The sequence below is a fragment of the Zootoca vivipara genome, chromosome 7 (genome assembly GCF_965207765.1).
Source record: "Zootoca vivipara chromosome 7, rZooViv2.hap1.1, whole genome shotgun sequence".
In the NCBI taxonomy this organism is placed as follows: domain Eukaryota; kingdom Metazoa; phylum Chordata; class Lepidosauria; order Squamata; family Lacertidae; genus Zootoca; species Zootoca vivipara.
In genome coordinates, this window is record NC_142590.1 from 35,792,591 (window position 1) to 35,807,916 (window position 15,326).

The window sequence follows — 15,326 nt, forward strand, 5'->3', positions numbered from 1 at the left end:
TACAGAGACACAGTCTACTACTGAGCTCTGGTCTCCCACAACAGGGTAAGGATTTGCTACATTCTGAGTTGTGAGCAATACTTGTGACAGCCTTGGATCACTACTGGTGGCCTGATCCACCCAAGGGTGATCCAGGGATGTCTCCACCCAACATGGCTGAGACCTGGAACTCCCAATTGGTTTGGACTTTGGCTGAATCTGGCACACAGCACTAGTCAATGCACATGCCCACACTATAAGTCAGGGTTTCTTTTCTGTTCAATCTAATATCAAAAGTTATATGAATTTGATTAAAGCTGGATCCTTAAAATGTTAAAATAATGACAAGTTAAGTAAGCTAATGCTGTGTTAAAAGTCAACCAATATTTTTGTGAAATAAAAAATAACCTCTTTGTTAGAAAAATCAACAGCATAGATACTGTTTAGACAACCACATATCTGAAAACAACAGATGCCTTAGCATTTTTTTAAAGCTTTTTCATATTTCCAATGCTAAAAGAAAATGTTAAAAGGGGAAACATCATTATAAATAGACATATTCATTTTGTAGATTAGCTTACCACACATTCCTCAAAACCCTTTCAAAGCAGACAAGATGGAATCTATAGAAAGTTAATCATTTTGGAATATTTATGGCCTCTGAAAAGACTGTAATAAAAAGAAAAGCCACCTTTAGAAAATAATAAAAATGAGTTGTTTATCTTCTTTTTCCTATCACTACTGCCATAATTTCTTTTACTGATCACAACAAACAATATAACCGTAATCGCTGGAATTGCTGTAGTCACTTAAAATTCAGGTTTAGAGCTCAGTGATCAAGTCAATAAATAAATGAACAGTAGGCTAACATTAGGAGTCCAGACAATACTGACTGCTCAGTAATGGAACTGATTCCACAGGATGCTGGATGTTGGTTTAGGCTTAGGGCCTTTCCACACTTTGGTCTCATTTGGATACAAAGCTGAACTATTGTTATGTGAATGAGCATTTACCAGCCGAGGAGTCATGTGCTGCTCCACTCACCTCTTCTTCTTCAGCATGTTCATTTCCATTTTTAACTAATCACAATTTAGTGTTATATCTGAAGCCAAATAAACTGTGATGATTCTTAATCATGGTTTACCTTGGCTTATGAAAGTTGCTTGTTTCAATAAACCATAGTTAAGCTTAATCACAGTGTAGGGTTTGGTCATAACACCAAAATTTCAATACTAAACTTTGGTTAATCGAAAATGGAAGTGAAAGTTTCTGATTTCCCCCAGGGACATCTCAACTTAAAGCTTTCTCAGGCTTGTTTGTGAAACACCTAGTTCTCTCAAGGGTTTATCTGTACGATATACCTGTTTTCAAATACATGTTGTCTCCTTCACACATTATGTTTCAAGTATGTATGTTTTTTTAAAAAATTTTTTTAAAAAAACAACCAAAGCAAAATGGACCTGCAAATATGTTTCAATTGCTTAATAAGAGTGCTCATATGTTTTAAACTTGGCTAGATATTGCAAACATTAATCTGCTTCAATTTCCCTGTTTACTAATAGTTTATTCTGATTTTGACAAATGTGATTTTTTTGGACTGATCTTAATCAGCAGCAATGTTATGTCCAGAAAGTTTCCAATTTCAAAGCTCTGTGTGTGCATGTTGGATAGATAATGTAACTAGAACAACTCTCATTAAGCTAAATTTTGTTAGCTTACTCAGTATGTGTAGCTGTTACTTCTAAAGCATATAAAACCGCAAGAAGGAATGGGTGGCCTGCTCATTCCTTATTTTGCGCAAAGAAACATAAATTTAAAGTAATTTTAATTTTTTTGTACTATTTACATATTCAAACCAATCAAGAACTGAAATAATCACATTTGTTTCAGCGCCTTGTTTATTGCTGCCCAGCCCCTCCTTCCTTTAAATCTTTTCCTTAGCCAGAGTGATGTTTATTGAATACCTGTCATTTCTGCAGCGGCTTGTGCCAAGAGCAGCTTACCATTGCCAGTCTTACTGAAACCCCTTCTGTTTCATATTCTCTAAGGGGCTTCCTTAGATCAGCTGCTTCCCATACCCAATGCACAGAGACCTATAAATTTGCAAGCGCTGCAGTCAACGTCCTTAACAGCAAGTGGCACCCATTTTGCCCAGTGTGGCATACTCTTGAAGGGACAGAAGAGATACCACATGGTGAGCAGCATTCCTCACCATGTGTAAACTGTCAATTTGATTTGAAATTAAATTTTTTGATTAACACGAGCGTTTCTGAGCCTCCCACTGGCAGCAGCCTGGTTACTGAAAAGTGACATGATTTGTGACATGCATGCTGTACAGAAAGCCCCATGCCAGGAACTGAAAGACCAGTTTTCATTTTGTTTAAATATTGACACTTGGGTGGGGAGGTCTTCTTTTTTTAAGGGGGTGGGATCGAAATGAACTTTGGTATTTTGGACAACACCAAACAGGATGTCGATAGTGAGTGGTATCCTGTTGTTTTTAATAAGTGCCCCATGAGTATTAAAAGATGAGAACTCTGTGCGTGGTTGTATTTGTGGGGTCTATACTTTAAAATGTCATGTCTTCTCAGCATCAGAGCCTCTGTGAAGGAAAATAAGGTATTAAAACATGTTAGCTTGATAAATATTTCACACATAACAAGAAATGTGAAGGCAACCCATCCCCAGGGGTTGTGCTGAGCTACACAGATACCCTTTTAATCTACAGTGGAACCTCGACTTACATCGGCCTCTTCTCGCGGATGTTCCAAGTTGTGACTGCGGCAAACCCAGAAGTAAACACCGGGTTTGCCATGATTTGCACATGCGTGGAAGTGGCTTCTGCCATCTGCGCGTGCGCAAAAGCAGCTGCCGCCTCTACGCATGCACAGAATGCACATTCTGTGCACAATGGTGCCTCTACTAGCATCTGGTTTCGCCCAGCGGACGGGCCTCCAGAACGGATTATGATCGTAAGTAGAGGTTGTACTGTAATCTGTTCATGAACACCTACTGGCAACTTGTTGGAAACCAATGAGATACAGCCTCCAAATGGTCCATTTCAGACAAATCCTTATGTGAATTAAATAAACAGAATTACATAAGAATGAAGAAAGTCAGTGTGCTATAGTGATTCAGAGTATCAAACTAGGAGAGGAGAGGCGTGGACTCAAATCCCTACTCATCCATGAAGATTACTGGACCAGCCAGTTTCACCTACTTCATAGGGTTGTTGTGAGGATTAAAATGGGTGGACACACTGCTTTAAGCTCCTTGGAAGTCAGATGTGGTATAAATGCAAACAATCAAGTACTCAAATCAAATATTCCAAAGCACCTACTTTGTCTCAACATCTTTTACTGAAAATTGGGCACCTAATTACAGCCTTATTCAACATCTATCAGCAAGTCATAACTGTGTAGCTATACTGTATCATTTCCAAGGGCTTAGCTGTTCTAAAATGCTAGCCTTTCTGGCAGGGATACTTCATTAAGGAGGATGGTTCTCTGATTCAATCTGTCATAATTTGTAGAAAGTGAAAAGAACCATTTTGCTTGGGCCCACTTCAGGGGTGGCTAGCCTGCAGTCCTCTAGATATTGTTAAACTACAATTCCCATCCTCTCTGGCTGGGCCTGATGGGAGTTGAAGTCCAACAATGACAGAGCTCACAAGTTCAGATAATAATAATACAACTAGTTCAAGCATTTTGGTATAATGGCATCCCAGCAAGGGACCCACAGAACCAGGAAAAATACATTTAAAGAAGCCTTAATTTGTTTTTTAAACCAATTTTTAAACATTAAGGAAAAGACCCAGGAGAGCTTCAAAAATGTCTTGGGGCAGCTGCAACCCAGAGGCTGCATGTTAGGCCCTTCTGAAAATATCTACACATGGACTGGCATGGGAGAGGAAGCAATGACAACTCAGTCTGCCCTCTCTAAATGGCACCCCATGTTTAGCCCGAAGGCAGTGTTTAAAGGAGGGAGATCTTTAAAAGCCAGTGTTGGTGTTTATTATTGCTTCACATTTATGCCCACACCTTATTGAGCATAAGTTCTCCACACAAAGGAGGAAAAGAAGGGGAAACCTTTCCTATTATGGCTTGCTTGTGTTCATCGTGCTAATTTGAATGCTTACCTTTATTCCTGGCACACAGTTTTAACCTAAGACATAAAAGGTTGTAAAAGTCATGTACTGTACTGCCAGGCTACCCTTGTGTTCCTGTCCATCATCCTGTTCAGACACGGAAAGGGCTAATGATCTGTCAGCTAGGTAAATTCATTACCCAGGAGAGAATAGCGCGCTGCTGCTTTTGCCCATTCACAGCAAGGATTTCTTTCGGCATGATGCTGCATCTTCCAAGTCTCACGGGAACAGTTTAAGGTTGGCAGAATAGCACTAATAACAACAATTTACATTTATGTGGTTCAGGGCATGCTCTATATTTCTACTCCTATATCATTCGTACTCCCACTGGCAGATTCATCAGTCAGCATGGAGGAGATACTGCCCTCCAACTCTCAGGACCAGGTTTTCCCTAGTTTTTCTTTAATGAAAATGGGTCAAGAAAGCTACAATTTGAAAGGAAGGGAAAAGGGGGGAGTGGAAATAGAGCAGTGATAACCAGCTGCTGCCTTGAAGAAAATAATCTTTCAAGAGCCAATTCCAATGAAACATTTTCTTCTAGTCGTGGAGGGATGAATTTTAAACAAGCTGGGTTGTGTCCAAAAGGTTCCCTAACTTTGACTCACTACGTCAGAGAGAAAAACCCTACCACTGCCAGGAGGGAACCTTTGAAGCCAGCTCATTATTTGCTGATTTGATTTATTGTGTGACCCACCTCAAAGACTTGGGATGGATAAAAGAAAAGTTAAAATGTATAAAACACAAAATGTGATGTAACCCTTCTACTACCTTGCCTTAGGTTACAAAAAGTCAACAGAAATAAACAAATGAGTACTTAAGTTCCAATTTCCAAAGTTAGATTCTGGCTGTTTCCTGGTAGAGATCATTGAGAAGCAGCCAATAAGGCCTCTTTGTGCATATTTGCAGTCCTTACATAATATTTGTAAGAGGGCATTTTCACTTGATGTGTTTTTTATGGATCGTGATGGAACATAAAATTGGAAATACTGGTTCACTTTCATATGCGACTTCATATGCCATAAACAGCACCCTGAAATACGTTGGAAGGTGGACCCGCATTGATTTTGCAGCAGTGGCCTATAAGTATTTTCTGAAATTCCTCTGCTGCTGCTTTCAGATTTTTGAGGAAAATCCACGATCTTTTGAATTTTGCTGTCTGCTGAGATCTGAAGAGGAAACTGGCTGTACCAGTATTCAGGAGCCCTATGGGGGGTGCCTTCTCTGCCAACTTTTAAACAACTGCGGAAAACTTTTCTGTTCTGCCAGCCCTACACAGGCAGTTAAGACTACATCCTCCACAATGGTCTATTGATGTTTATTTTATTTTAACTTTATAATTTTTTTAAATGATTTTATTGTTTGATATTATGTTTTATATTGTTATAAACCACTGTGATATATCTTTATGATGCAGTGGTATACAAATAAATACTAAACTATATTGTGATAATTTCTAGATGGCTTGATTCATCAGTTTGCCCAGTAAGTTTTCCAGATAATAATAATAATATATTATTTATACCCCGCCCATCTGGCCGGGTTCCCCCAGCCACTCTGGGCGGCTTCCAACAAAACATTAAAATACAGAAATCAAACATTAAAAGCTTCCCTAAACAGGGCTGCCTTGAGATGCCTTCTAAAGGTCTGGTAATTGTTGTTTTCTTTGACCTCTGGTGGGAGGGCATTCCACAGGGTGGGTGCCACTACCGAGAAGGCCCTCTGCCTGGTTCCCTGTAACTTGGCTTCTCGTAGTGAGGGAACCGCCAGAAGGCCCTCGGCGCTGGACCTCAGATCACAAATGAGAAACCTGGGTACTGTCAGAAACTTATTTCATAGTTTTCTACAACGTCCTCCTGCCTTCAACCACATATTTAAAGTAAGTGACAACTGCTAAGCTTGATATAGGGGTGGGATGGAGTGAATAAAACCAATGTTCCATTATAAAATGGGCTAGTTGCAATAATGACCTGCTGACTATAAGAATTAAACTTTGAGAGTATAATAAATGCATTTGTTTTGCTACTAAGATAAACAGGACACTGGACTAGATGAATCTTTCCCCTGATTCATATTGGGTGAATTGTGTTTTTATATTTTGACTTTACTTGGTGTTTTTTACTATTTCTGCTTCATTAAGCACTATTGGTATATTTTGCATTTTTTACTTTTGCATTGTTGTTGTAGTTTTGAAATTTTATCATGTAAGCTGTCTTAAGAGAGACTTTTATTGAGAATGGCAGAGTATAATAGTTTTAAATGAATAAACCAATAACGCAGGACTCTTTTTTATAGCTGTGCATTACAATGTTCTATTTTCTCTACCAGTACTTACTACTTCCCACAGTGCAAAACATACACAAATGAAACAAATCAGGAGCAGGAAGGATTTCCTGTGCACAACTGCCAGGATTAAGTAGCAGAGAAACAATTCATTGGTGCAACAGTAAGACCAACAACTGAAAATGAAGTTAGTTACAGAATAAACGGTGTTAAAAGCATTAAAAAGAAAAGAAAAGGGAGATCTGTAGCTAGAATCACTACCTCTTTATTATAAGTGACACCAAGGTTTATTCTAATAAGTCACAGGAGAAACCTTCCTTTGTGAATTTAATCTCCCAATCTTGCTTTGTTAGTACTTTCCGAAAAACACACACAGTACGTTAGAGTTGTGCTTCCCATCTACTTCTAAGACTCCTGAGTAAACTGTCTGGAGATGGTTGTAAGAACTTACTCAAGAATCATTTGATAAATCACTTGGCATCATGCAGATGAGACAGAGGAGGAGAAAGAGGTGGCATATTTCATTGCATGCATTCAGCAAAATTGCTCAGTTGTCAAACACCCGCATATTCTAGGAATACTATAGTATGTAACACATGCAAACAAACGCAGTAAATGTGATGGACGTGATTACCAGTACATGCAGCTAAACACTATGATGCTGCTTTGGCTGCTGCAACACAAGGAGACACTTCTGCCACTGCAGCTGAAGTGATAAATTATGCTACGCAATTTGTCCTACGTTACATTTGAATACTTGAAAACTTTACACTCTCCCTTATTACAATGGCATGCCACAACTGGGGAACCAAGTGACCCTGACCCTATTCTATTTTATCTGTTTCCTTTTGTTGTCTTTGCACTCAATTTTTCTGCCAGTATAAGTGACCATACTCTGTTATATCATGCTTCTGTTGATAGATCTTTCAAATTCTTCCAGCATTTCACAACTAATAAGTGTGCTGCTATAAACAAAATGATAAGCATTTCCTTATATGGAATTCTGACATTTTGGCCATTAAAGATTGATAACAACATTAATTTTGGATCCATCTGTATTTCCTTCTTTTCTATATGACTTATTCCAGTTTGGGGCTTTCCAGGAAAGTGCAAGAAAGCATTTGATGTGGCATAATGTTGTCTTTACATTGTACAGGGCTGCTGCACATGCCTTGCTAAGTTTAGCTACCATCCTGGGCTCTGTTTTGAAGCCTGCAATGGACCAGAATCCATACAGGGTGGAGGAATTTGATTTTTTAATTTATTTTTGAAAAAATGGCTCAACAAGACGTTTGAGCAAAACAATACCATTTATTGCTATCCTCACTATATCCCCAAATTGCGCTCTCATTCACTAAAACCAGATTTCAGTTCCCTTTTAGGGTGTTTTTTTTAGTATCCAGTTTGCAGACATTTAACATGAAGAAGTCCAGGGAGTGCCCCAGTATACAGTACACTCTTACATAGCCTGGCCCTGCTTTTGGCATGCCACGTCACTATCTCACATTTTTAGGTGACTTGTCGAAGTGTCGAAGCCCTAACACAGCCACTTGACACAGGATGAAGTGGCATCCGTTAGGCTTTCCCTGTGACTGCTAAAGGTGAATGTGAGCAAACTTTAAATCCTCTCTAAGTCAAAACAGAAATTCCCTTCCTTCTTCCTCTTTCCCCTCATTTTGGCTCTTCATGTGCAGAGGTATAAGAAGAAGGGTTTATAACTGCTAATGTAAAATTCCTCACAAGATGACAGGCCTGCTCAAGAGACAATAACCTCTCAGCCCTTCTAAAGTCAATGGATAAGCTTTTTATAGGAGGAAGTATAAAAATGGATGAGGAAGGAAGAAACCTATAAAACTTTTACACATACCTCTGTCTCAGAACTCTTCCTTAATTACGACCAAGTAATGAATACTTCTATTAACTGACTGATTTTTAGAGTGCACTTTTATCTACAGGTTCTATATTTACAGTGCAAGCCCTTTCAATTAATACACGAAACAGGAAATAAGTGGCTAATTATTGTATTTCACTGCAAGTAACATCTCTTTCATTGGACCTGTTAAACAAGGGAGTTACAAAAGAAGCTATGGTATGCAAATTAAGGACAAGGGTTACTGGGTTGACAGCAAAAGATACACTAATTTGTAGCACAGCTTGAGACATTTTTAAGGAACAAACTTTTGGGGCTAACTGTTTTACTGTAGAATCATATTATAGATGATGAAAGATTTAGAACTCAGTTTCATATTTGCACAACCATTTTGAACTACAGCCACAGTTAAAAAAACAAAACAAAAAACCCCCAATAACTTATGTTTCTCTATATTATCCTCCTTGGAATTCTTGCTAAACAAGTACAATTTTTCTGATTAAACCTTCTTTATTACCTGCCTACAACCTTTTCCCTTGCAGGTCCCCACTTCTGGAATGGCCCTAACACCCAGCTATCTTCCTGTGTGGGTACAGGATTGTTCTCAAACTCTCCTTCCTTCCATCATTTATTCACTTACGAAGATTTATACCTTGTCTTTTGATAAGTGCCTGCAAACCAAATCCATATCAGAAACATAATAAATAATAAATTGGATTAAAACACCAATAAAGCCTACAACAGATAAACACAATAAACATCCAGCAAGATAAAAATAGAAACTAAACCAATTAAAAGGTCATCTCTAAAAGAACATGAAAACTGAGCACAAGTCTCTCAGTGCAATGAAGCAACCATCAGCCATGCCTAGGAGGAAAATTCCAGAGTTTGTTTGGCACATGAGAAAAAGCATGTTCTCTGGTAGTCACCCACCTAATTTCCAAGGAGGAGCCATACTTAGAGAAGATTATCTTAACTGATCGACAGGTTATAAGGAATAAATATGTGTTCTAAATACCTTGACCCCAGTCGGTTTTGAACAAAACCTACTGTACTCTTTGAATAAGTTCAGAAGCAAACTGAATGTGGAACAGCATGGAGGTGTCCCACTGGACATGTAATAAGTGATTCTTGGATTGTGACTACATATATATTGGTGTGTGGGTGTGGGTGTCCTCTCCAGTCTTGAGAAACCAGATACTTATTTTTGCTACATTGCCTATTCCTTCACAGAGACTGCTAACTTCAAAGTGCAATGAGTATGCCATGTCCTTCAGGCACCATGTGGTCAGGCAACAAACATTTGCTACATGCTATCAGTACCGTACTTTGTGTCAGTATTTGCTTGGATGATTTCTTTTTTATCAAAATGTGTTTCTTGCAGAGGTTAATGGTTAACAGCTGTGACATCCAAAGTGCTCTGTCAATTTGCAGCTCTTGCAACCTGTAGGTCACTGGTGAGGCAGCCTTCAAGTTTGGCCTGAACATTGTCTTGAGAACTGACCTTGAGTGACTCCCCCATATGAAGTTGGATTGACAGCCAACTTCCACAGGAGCTCTACAGTGATGCCAACAGCCAGACTATGGTTGGAATCCTGTGCATACTTATGTCGGGGAAAGTCTTGCTGAAGTCAATGTGAGTTATGTTACCAGTAAACCTGCATAAGAATTATGATCAGGGAAAGTAACCGTATAAGACTGACTTTAACCTAAAAGACCTTGGCAAATGATTGCACACTTCTGACTTTCATATGAAAACACACTAAATATGCAATAGCATATCCAAGCTATATGCATTCCAAATATATATATATATACAGTACTGTGGTACCTCGGTTTAAGAACAGTCCTGTTTACAAACAATTCGGTTAAGAACTCCGCAAAATCGGAAGTAGTGCCCCGGTTTGAGAACTTTACCTTGGTCCAAGAACAGAATTAAAATGGTGGAAGGCCACCGGCAACGGGAGGCCTCATTAGGGAGAGCTTGCCTCGGTTTAAGAACGGTCTTCCAGAACGGATTAGGTTCATAAACCAAGGTAGCACTGTATGGTAATTTTCACAAATAGCCAATATACAAAAGTACTTCTAGAGCAGGGGGGGAAAGGTTGCTTAGTAGTTTTTCCAACAGTTTTCTATGTAATCATCTCCCCTGTCCCTCAAAGTTCAAGAAATAGGATTAACAACTTCAGAATTTGGGATTAAAAGCAATAAAGGAAGGAAAACACTTTATTATGGCTGGGTAATGCATGCAGTAAAGAGTGTTTGCTGTTCTTGTGCACAGAGCTGCCATGGGTAAGCAGACTGTGCATTGGTGAGCGCCAATGACCTCTGTACTAGACATGACTCAGTAAGGGTACAAATCTATGGGGAACATACTCTTTGCACAGAGATGGTTTTATGGTTCATGTTGGAACTGATCTTCACCTAGCACATTTATGTTATTCAGTTTTGGTGCTTAATCAGTGAGAAGCCACTTGAAATCACAAGAAAGGTGAACAGATATCCAACTACAGGTACTGGTTATGTTAGAGATGAATCATATGAGCAGAAAACTTATTTATTGCATGAAGGACAAGAGGAAAGGAACGAACAGCCACAAGGCTTATAGTGGAAGTCTTACAATGGGAAACCCGGTTTCCTGTTACATTTGTAATGAATAAATCTCTATATCCATAATTCAGCTCTATTTCTGAGTCATGTGACTGGGCACCCTTTCTACATACTTTACTTGTTATTAACTCTTTCCTCCTATGAATTTATCTCAAAGGAATAGCTTCTCCAGAACTTTTAGTCCTCGAATTGCAATTTAAATGATATTATAAGCCAAACTGTTTGCTTCCATATTGTGATAAATATGGCACCTTCAAGCAAAACCTTCTCCTGAACAATATTCAGAAGCATGGGTATAAAGATGAGGTTCTGTAAAGAATGTTAGGAAGATGACACAAACCACTTTTAACTGCATTACTTATCATTTCAACATGCATTCAATTGAATTATGGCAATGCAGTATGAGACTGGGTTCAACATGCAAATGCCAAGAGAGTCATTCTCTGATTTCATCAAAGTCTCTTTGAGATATTGATCTATCTTCTACAATGAAGGGGCAGCCTTAGGAAAGACAGTCATGCATAGCAATGACATTATTGTAAGGTTAGGGCCAATTTATACATGATACAGAACTGCATGTAAAACTCTCTCTCTCTCTCTCTCTCTCTCTCTCTCTCTCTCTCTCTCTCTCCCCAGCCAGAATGCAAAGCAGGAATGGAAGTTGAGGGTGGGAAGGAGCTATTTAACACTTTCTGCTTGTGCTATTTTTCTGCTGCAAAGCCAGTCCCCCCAATGTATCTCTCAGTGAAGAGCAGCTTCAGAGTGGTTTTTAGAGGGGTAATACCAGTGGAATGAGGGGAAAGGATTAAGCTCTCTGTTTCAGCACACCTTTCTCAGGCATAAAATTGGGACATTACCTTGAAAAGTATTTGCATATCCTGCTGGGTACCATCAATCATATGGTCTGCATCCTGACTTTCTTAGGAAAGGCAGGGTGGTCTTCTAGTATCTTTGTTTGCCATGATCACATAAGTATCTCCAGCCATAATGTCTTTGATGTCCAATAGCTTTTCAGCCAAAGTTTAACAAGTCCCATTGCTTTTAAAGTGAACGTTTGAAGTACCCTCTTACTGATTCAAACCTGCTTAAATCTAATGCATGCACATCCCTATCTAAATAAATAAATAAGTGGATGGATGAATTCTTAGGCCACCTTTATAAATTCAATACTATTATGACAAGGGATGACAAACTAGTTCCATGAGTAGCTGCATGCCATTATTTAGCACTTTTTACTGTTAGGAAGAACAAGGTGCTTTTCCTTTACTGAGGTACAATTAAGGAATTGCAACTCAAAGCACAAATAAAGCACTGGAATTACAATCAGTATCAATTTAGATGCTAAATAACTTTTTTTGGGGGGGGGGAATCTAAAATCTCTACATTTATTTAATGAGCAATTAATTCAGTAAACATTGGAGCACAGCTGCACTAATGTATACTGTCCTGTTTGCATTTACTGTACATATAAAAGCAGCCAATTCCTTGAAAAAACCCCAACTTTTAAATTTACGATTAAAACTTGTACTATCAATTTCTGTCTGTCAAATGACAGTTACGCATGATGATTAAGAGCTTTGCTGGACTTGAACTCCTGTCATGTTCTATTTCACTATCCCAGCACTAATCTTTGCACAGTTCTATAAATACCATCACCCTTCTTCAAGAGGGCTTGACTTCTTTTCAAAATGCTGAATTTTGAAAGGCATACCATGTCCCCATGCACATTCTAATAAATTTGATGTCGTTTGATGGGGGGAAATTATGAATCATCAAGTTTATCTTCTTTTTTAAAAAAAAATAGACAATGTTAACAAAATGTTTAGACAAAAGCATGCAATGACATGAATTCACCATGGAGTTCTGATAAGAGAGGGGCCCAGGAAGCAGGACACAAATCTATCAAGGCTGAACACAGGTTAAAGAATGTCTCCTGATACATTTTCATTGCTGTCTTCTACTTTTGTTTGTTTATGCTTTTTAATCTAAAAGAAATAATAGGAAATCAGGATTCCAAACAACTTCTTTTTGCTTTTTTTTAAAGGACTTGAGCTCCTGCGTTCTGTCTGACTCCTTGCATGAGAAAAACAATTTCCACTTGTGCAATGGAACAGTCTTTTCCTCTCTTCCCTGCTTCCCAATCTGTTCTTCAGAACAGATTTAGGAGGGGTTTGGGGGGAAGGGACACATTCTGGGAGAAGAGGGAGGGGGGTTCCAATGCACTAGTGGAATTCATTCTGCTTGCACAAGGACTTCCTGGGATTCAATCCTCTTCAACTTGAAATGGCGCCCGACTCTTCAAATATGACGTGTGTTTTGCTGCTGCTCTTACTCTTCTGTGGCACATTCAAGGAATAGCTGGTGCAGTTTGCATCTTACTGATTTGTGTTGCAAAAGTTACTCACCCACAATATTCCATGCATTACGAGGAATGCTGAACCTGTTCTTAATGAAGATCTAAAGCAAATCTGCTGACTGGGAAAGGCTATGTTCAAAATGGCAGCCTAGACTATTGTTCCTTCAACTGACAGCCAGCAGATTTACCCATGAACAGGTCCAGGCTGACCATGTGGAGCACATGATAAAGTCTCAGTGAGGAAAGTAACAAAGTGTTATCACCCACCTGACTCCCCCCTCCAAATCAATTGAGCTGCTCAAGTGCTTAAAGGTAAAGGTACCCCTGACCATTAGGTCCAGTCGTGACCGACTCTGGAGTTGCGGCGCTCATCTCGTGTTATTGGCCGAGGGAGCCAGCATACAGCTTCCGGGTCATGTGGCCAGCATGACAAAGCTGCTTCTGGCAAACCAGAGCAGCACACGGAAACGCCGTCAGTGGGTTTTGTGTGTGTTCATCTTCAACACTCAAACAGTACAGTTCTTGCATGTCCCATTCAGTTATTGCATGTCCCAGCCAGCTGATCCCCTTCCACAAGAAAAAACAACACTCTTATTTTGGAGAAGAGGGGGAGGGGTAACTAGCAGTGAAGGGTGGGTGTGTCATCAGTAGGTGGGGATTGTTGGGCTCTGCCGACCCTGCTAATGACGACCATCTCCACACAGCTCAGGTGAGGCACTTGCTGCTAAGAGACAGTACAAGTCTAATTTTGCCTGGGGAAAACCCAAACAGATATGGACTCAAAGAATCTAAGGCAGCAACAGGTACATACTTACCATTTTCTGGCTGGTCCTTGATATCAGCTTCATTTGGCTGGCTTGGACTTTCAGACTGACTTGAATCTAAAAAACATAAAAATGGCCCAAAATTATAGGAATCGATTGTGGAAATAAGATTTCCAAGTTCCTGATTTTAGATGCTATATATATTGCAATCTCTCTATATTTCCATCCAATAGAATATACAGTATTATATTTTTACTGAACTTTAATGGAGTAATCAGATTACATTACACAGTTTTTCATTAGCCTAATCAAACTTAGTTGTAGAATAAATTCTACAAAATCTGAAACCAAAATTCTTAATTATACAAAACTTTGAAAAACCATGCCGCCAGGCAAAGAATTAGGCTTTGTAATCCAGTGTGGGCTTGGGGCATGTGAGATTCCCTAATGCTGCAATGTCATTATTTTTCAATAGCCTAACAACTTGCTGTTGAGACATTAACCTTTTCATGTTTGTATTATTAACTACCTTTGTATGAAAGTGCAGACTTAATCAGCTGCTTTAATTCACAGAAGCTTCTGAATGAATTTCAGCCTGAAAAAAGAGCTATGGGGATTGTACGTTATCATTCTTTTCCAGCCTGAGAAGCCTGTTCCTAAACCCTAGAAACCTCTCTGGTTATTGATGCCAATGCCTCAGGTTCCCAGAGCTGCAATTCCCAGGGTTGGCAGACCTGGAAACTTCGGAAGAGCTAGGGATCACACCTGCTATTTTCCTTTCTTCTCTTAACCTAGATAGTGTGTGAAGCTGGGGAGGATGAAAACTGGGGTAAAAGAAGCTGGTGGAAGAGCTTTCCCATACCTGTGCCTTTCTGAGAGTTAGCCAAAAATGCCCAGAAAAGCCATCTATTACTCTCTTTAAGTGGTGAACTCAAGTGGTGAATGGTGACAGATCTGGTGCCAAAACAGGATCTTGGTGCCAAAGAAAAGCCAATGAGAAACAAGGAGGAATTATCAGCAATGCTCTGGGAAACCTTGAGGTTTCCAGAACTACAAGGAACATTTAAAATATCTGAAGTAGGCAATCCCACGAAAAAGAAATGGACCAGTGTCATCTGAGCATGCTCAGTAATTATGGACTGCTGAGTGTCAGTTAGAAGAGAAAACCAGGAAATTGTACCATATGTGTGAGCATGCAGAAGGAATGAAATGCTCTTCTTCAGCCCCCTGCAACTTATAATATGGAAGAAAGCATGGCTGGCTGAAACCAGCATTTTGTTACAGTTCCCCCTTCTGTCTAATTGGCATTGATAGAGAGAA

At 39.4% G+C, this 15,326-nt stretch overlaps 1 protein-coding gene across 6 annotated transcripts in view; it reads right to left on the reverse strand.

The window, feature by feature from the left end:
• The window catches only part of NFIA (nuclear factor I A), a 281,924-nt gene that overhangs the window by 109,920 nt on the left and 156,678 nt on the right, over positions 1-15,326 (reverse strand). For all 6 annotated transcript variants that reach the window (XM_035123744.3, XM_035123742.3, XM_035123741.3 and 3 more), the window contains exon 3: positions 14,058-14,123. In XM_035123744.3, the coding sequence (XP_034979635.1) occupies positions 14,058-14,123 (66 nt within the window). The remainder of the gene's footprint in view (positions 1-14,057; positions 14,124-15,326) is intronic.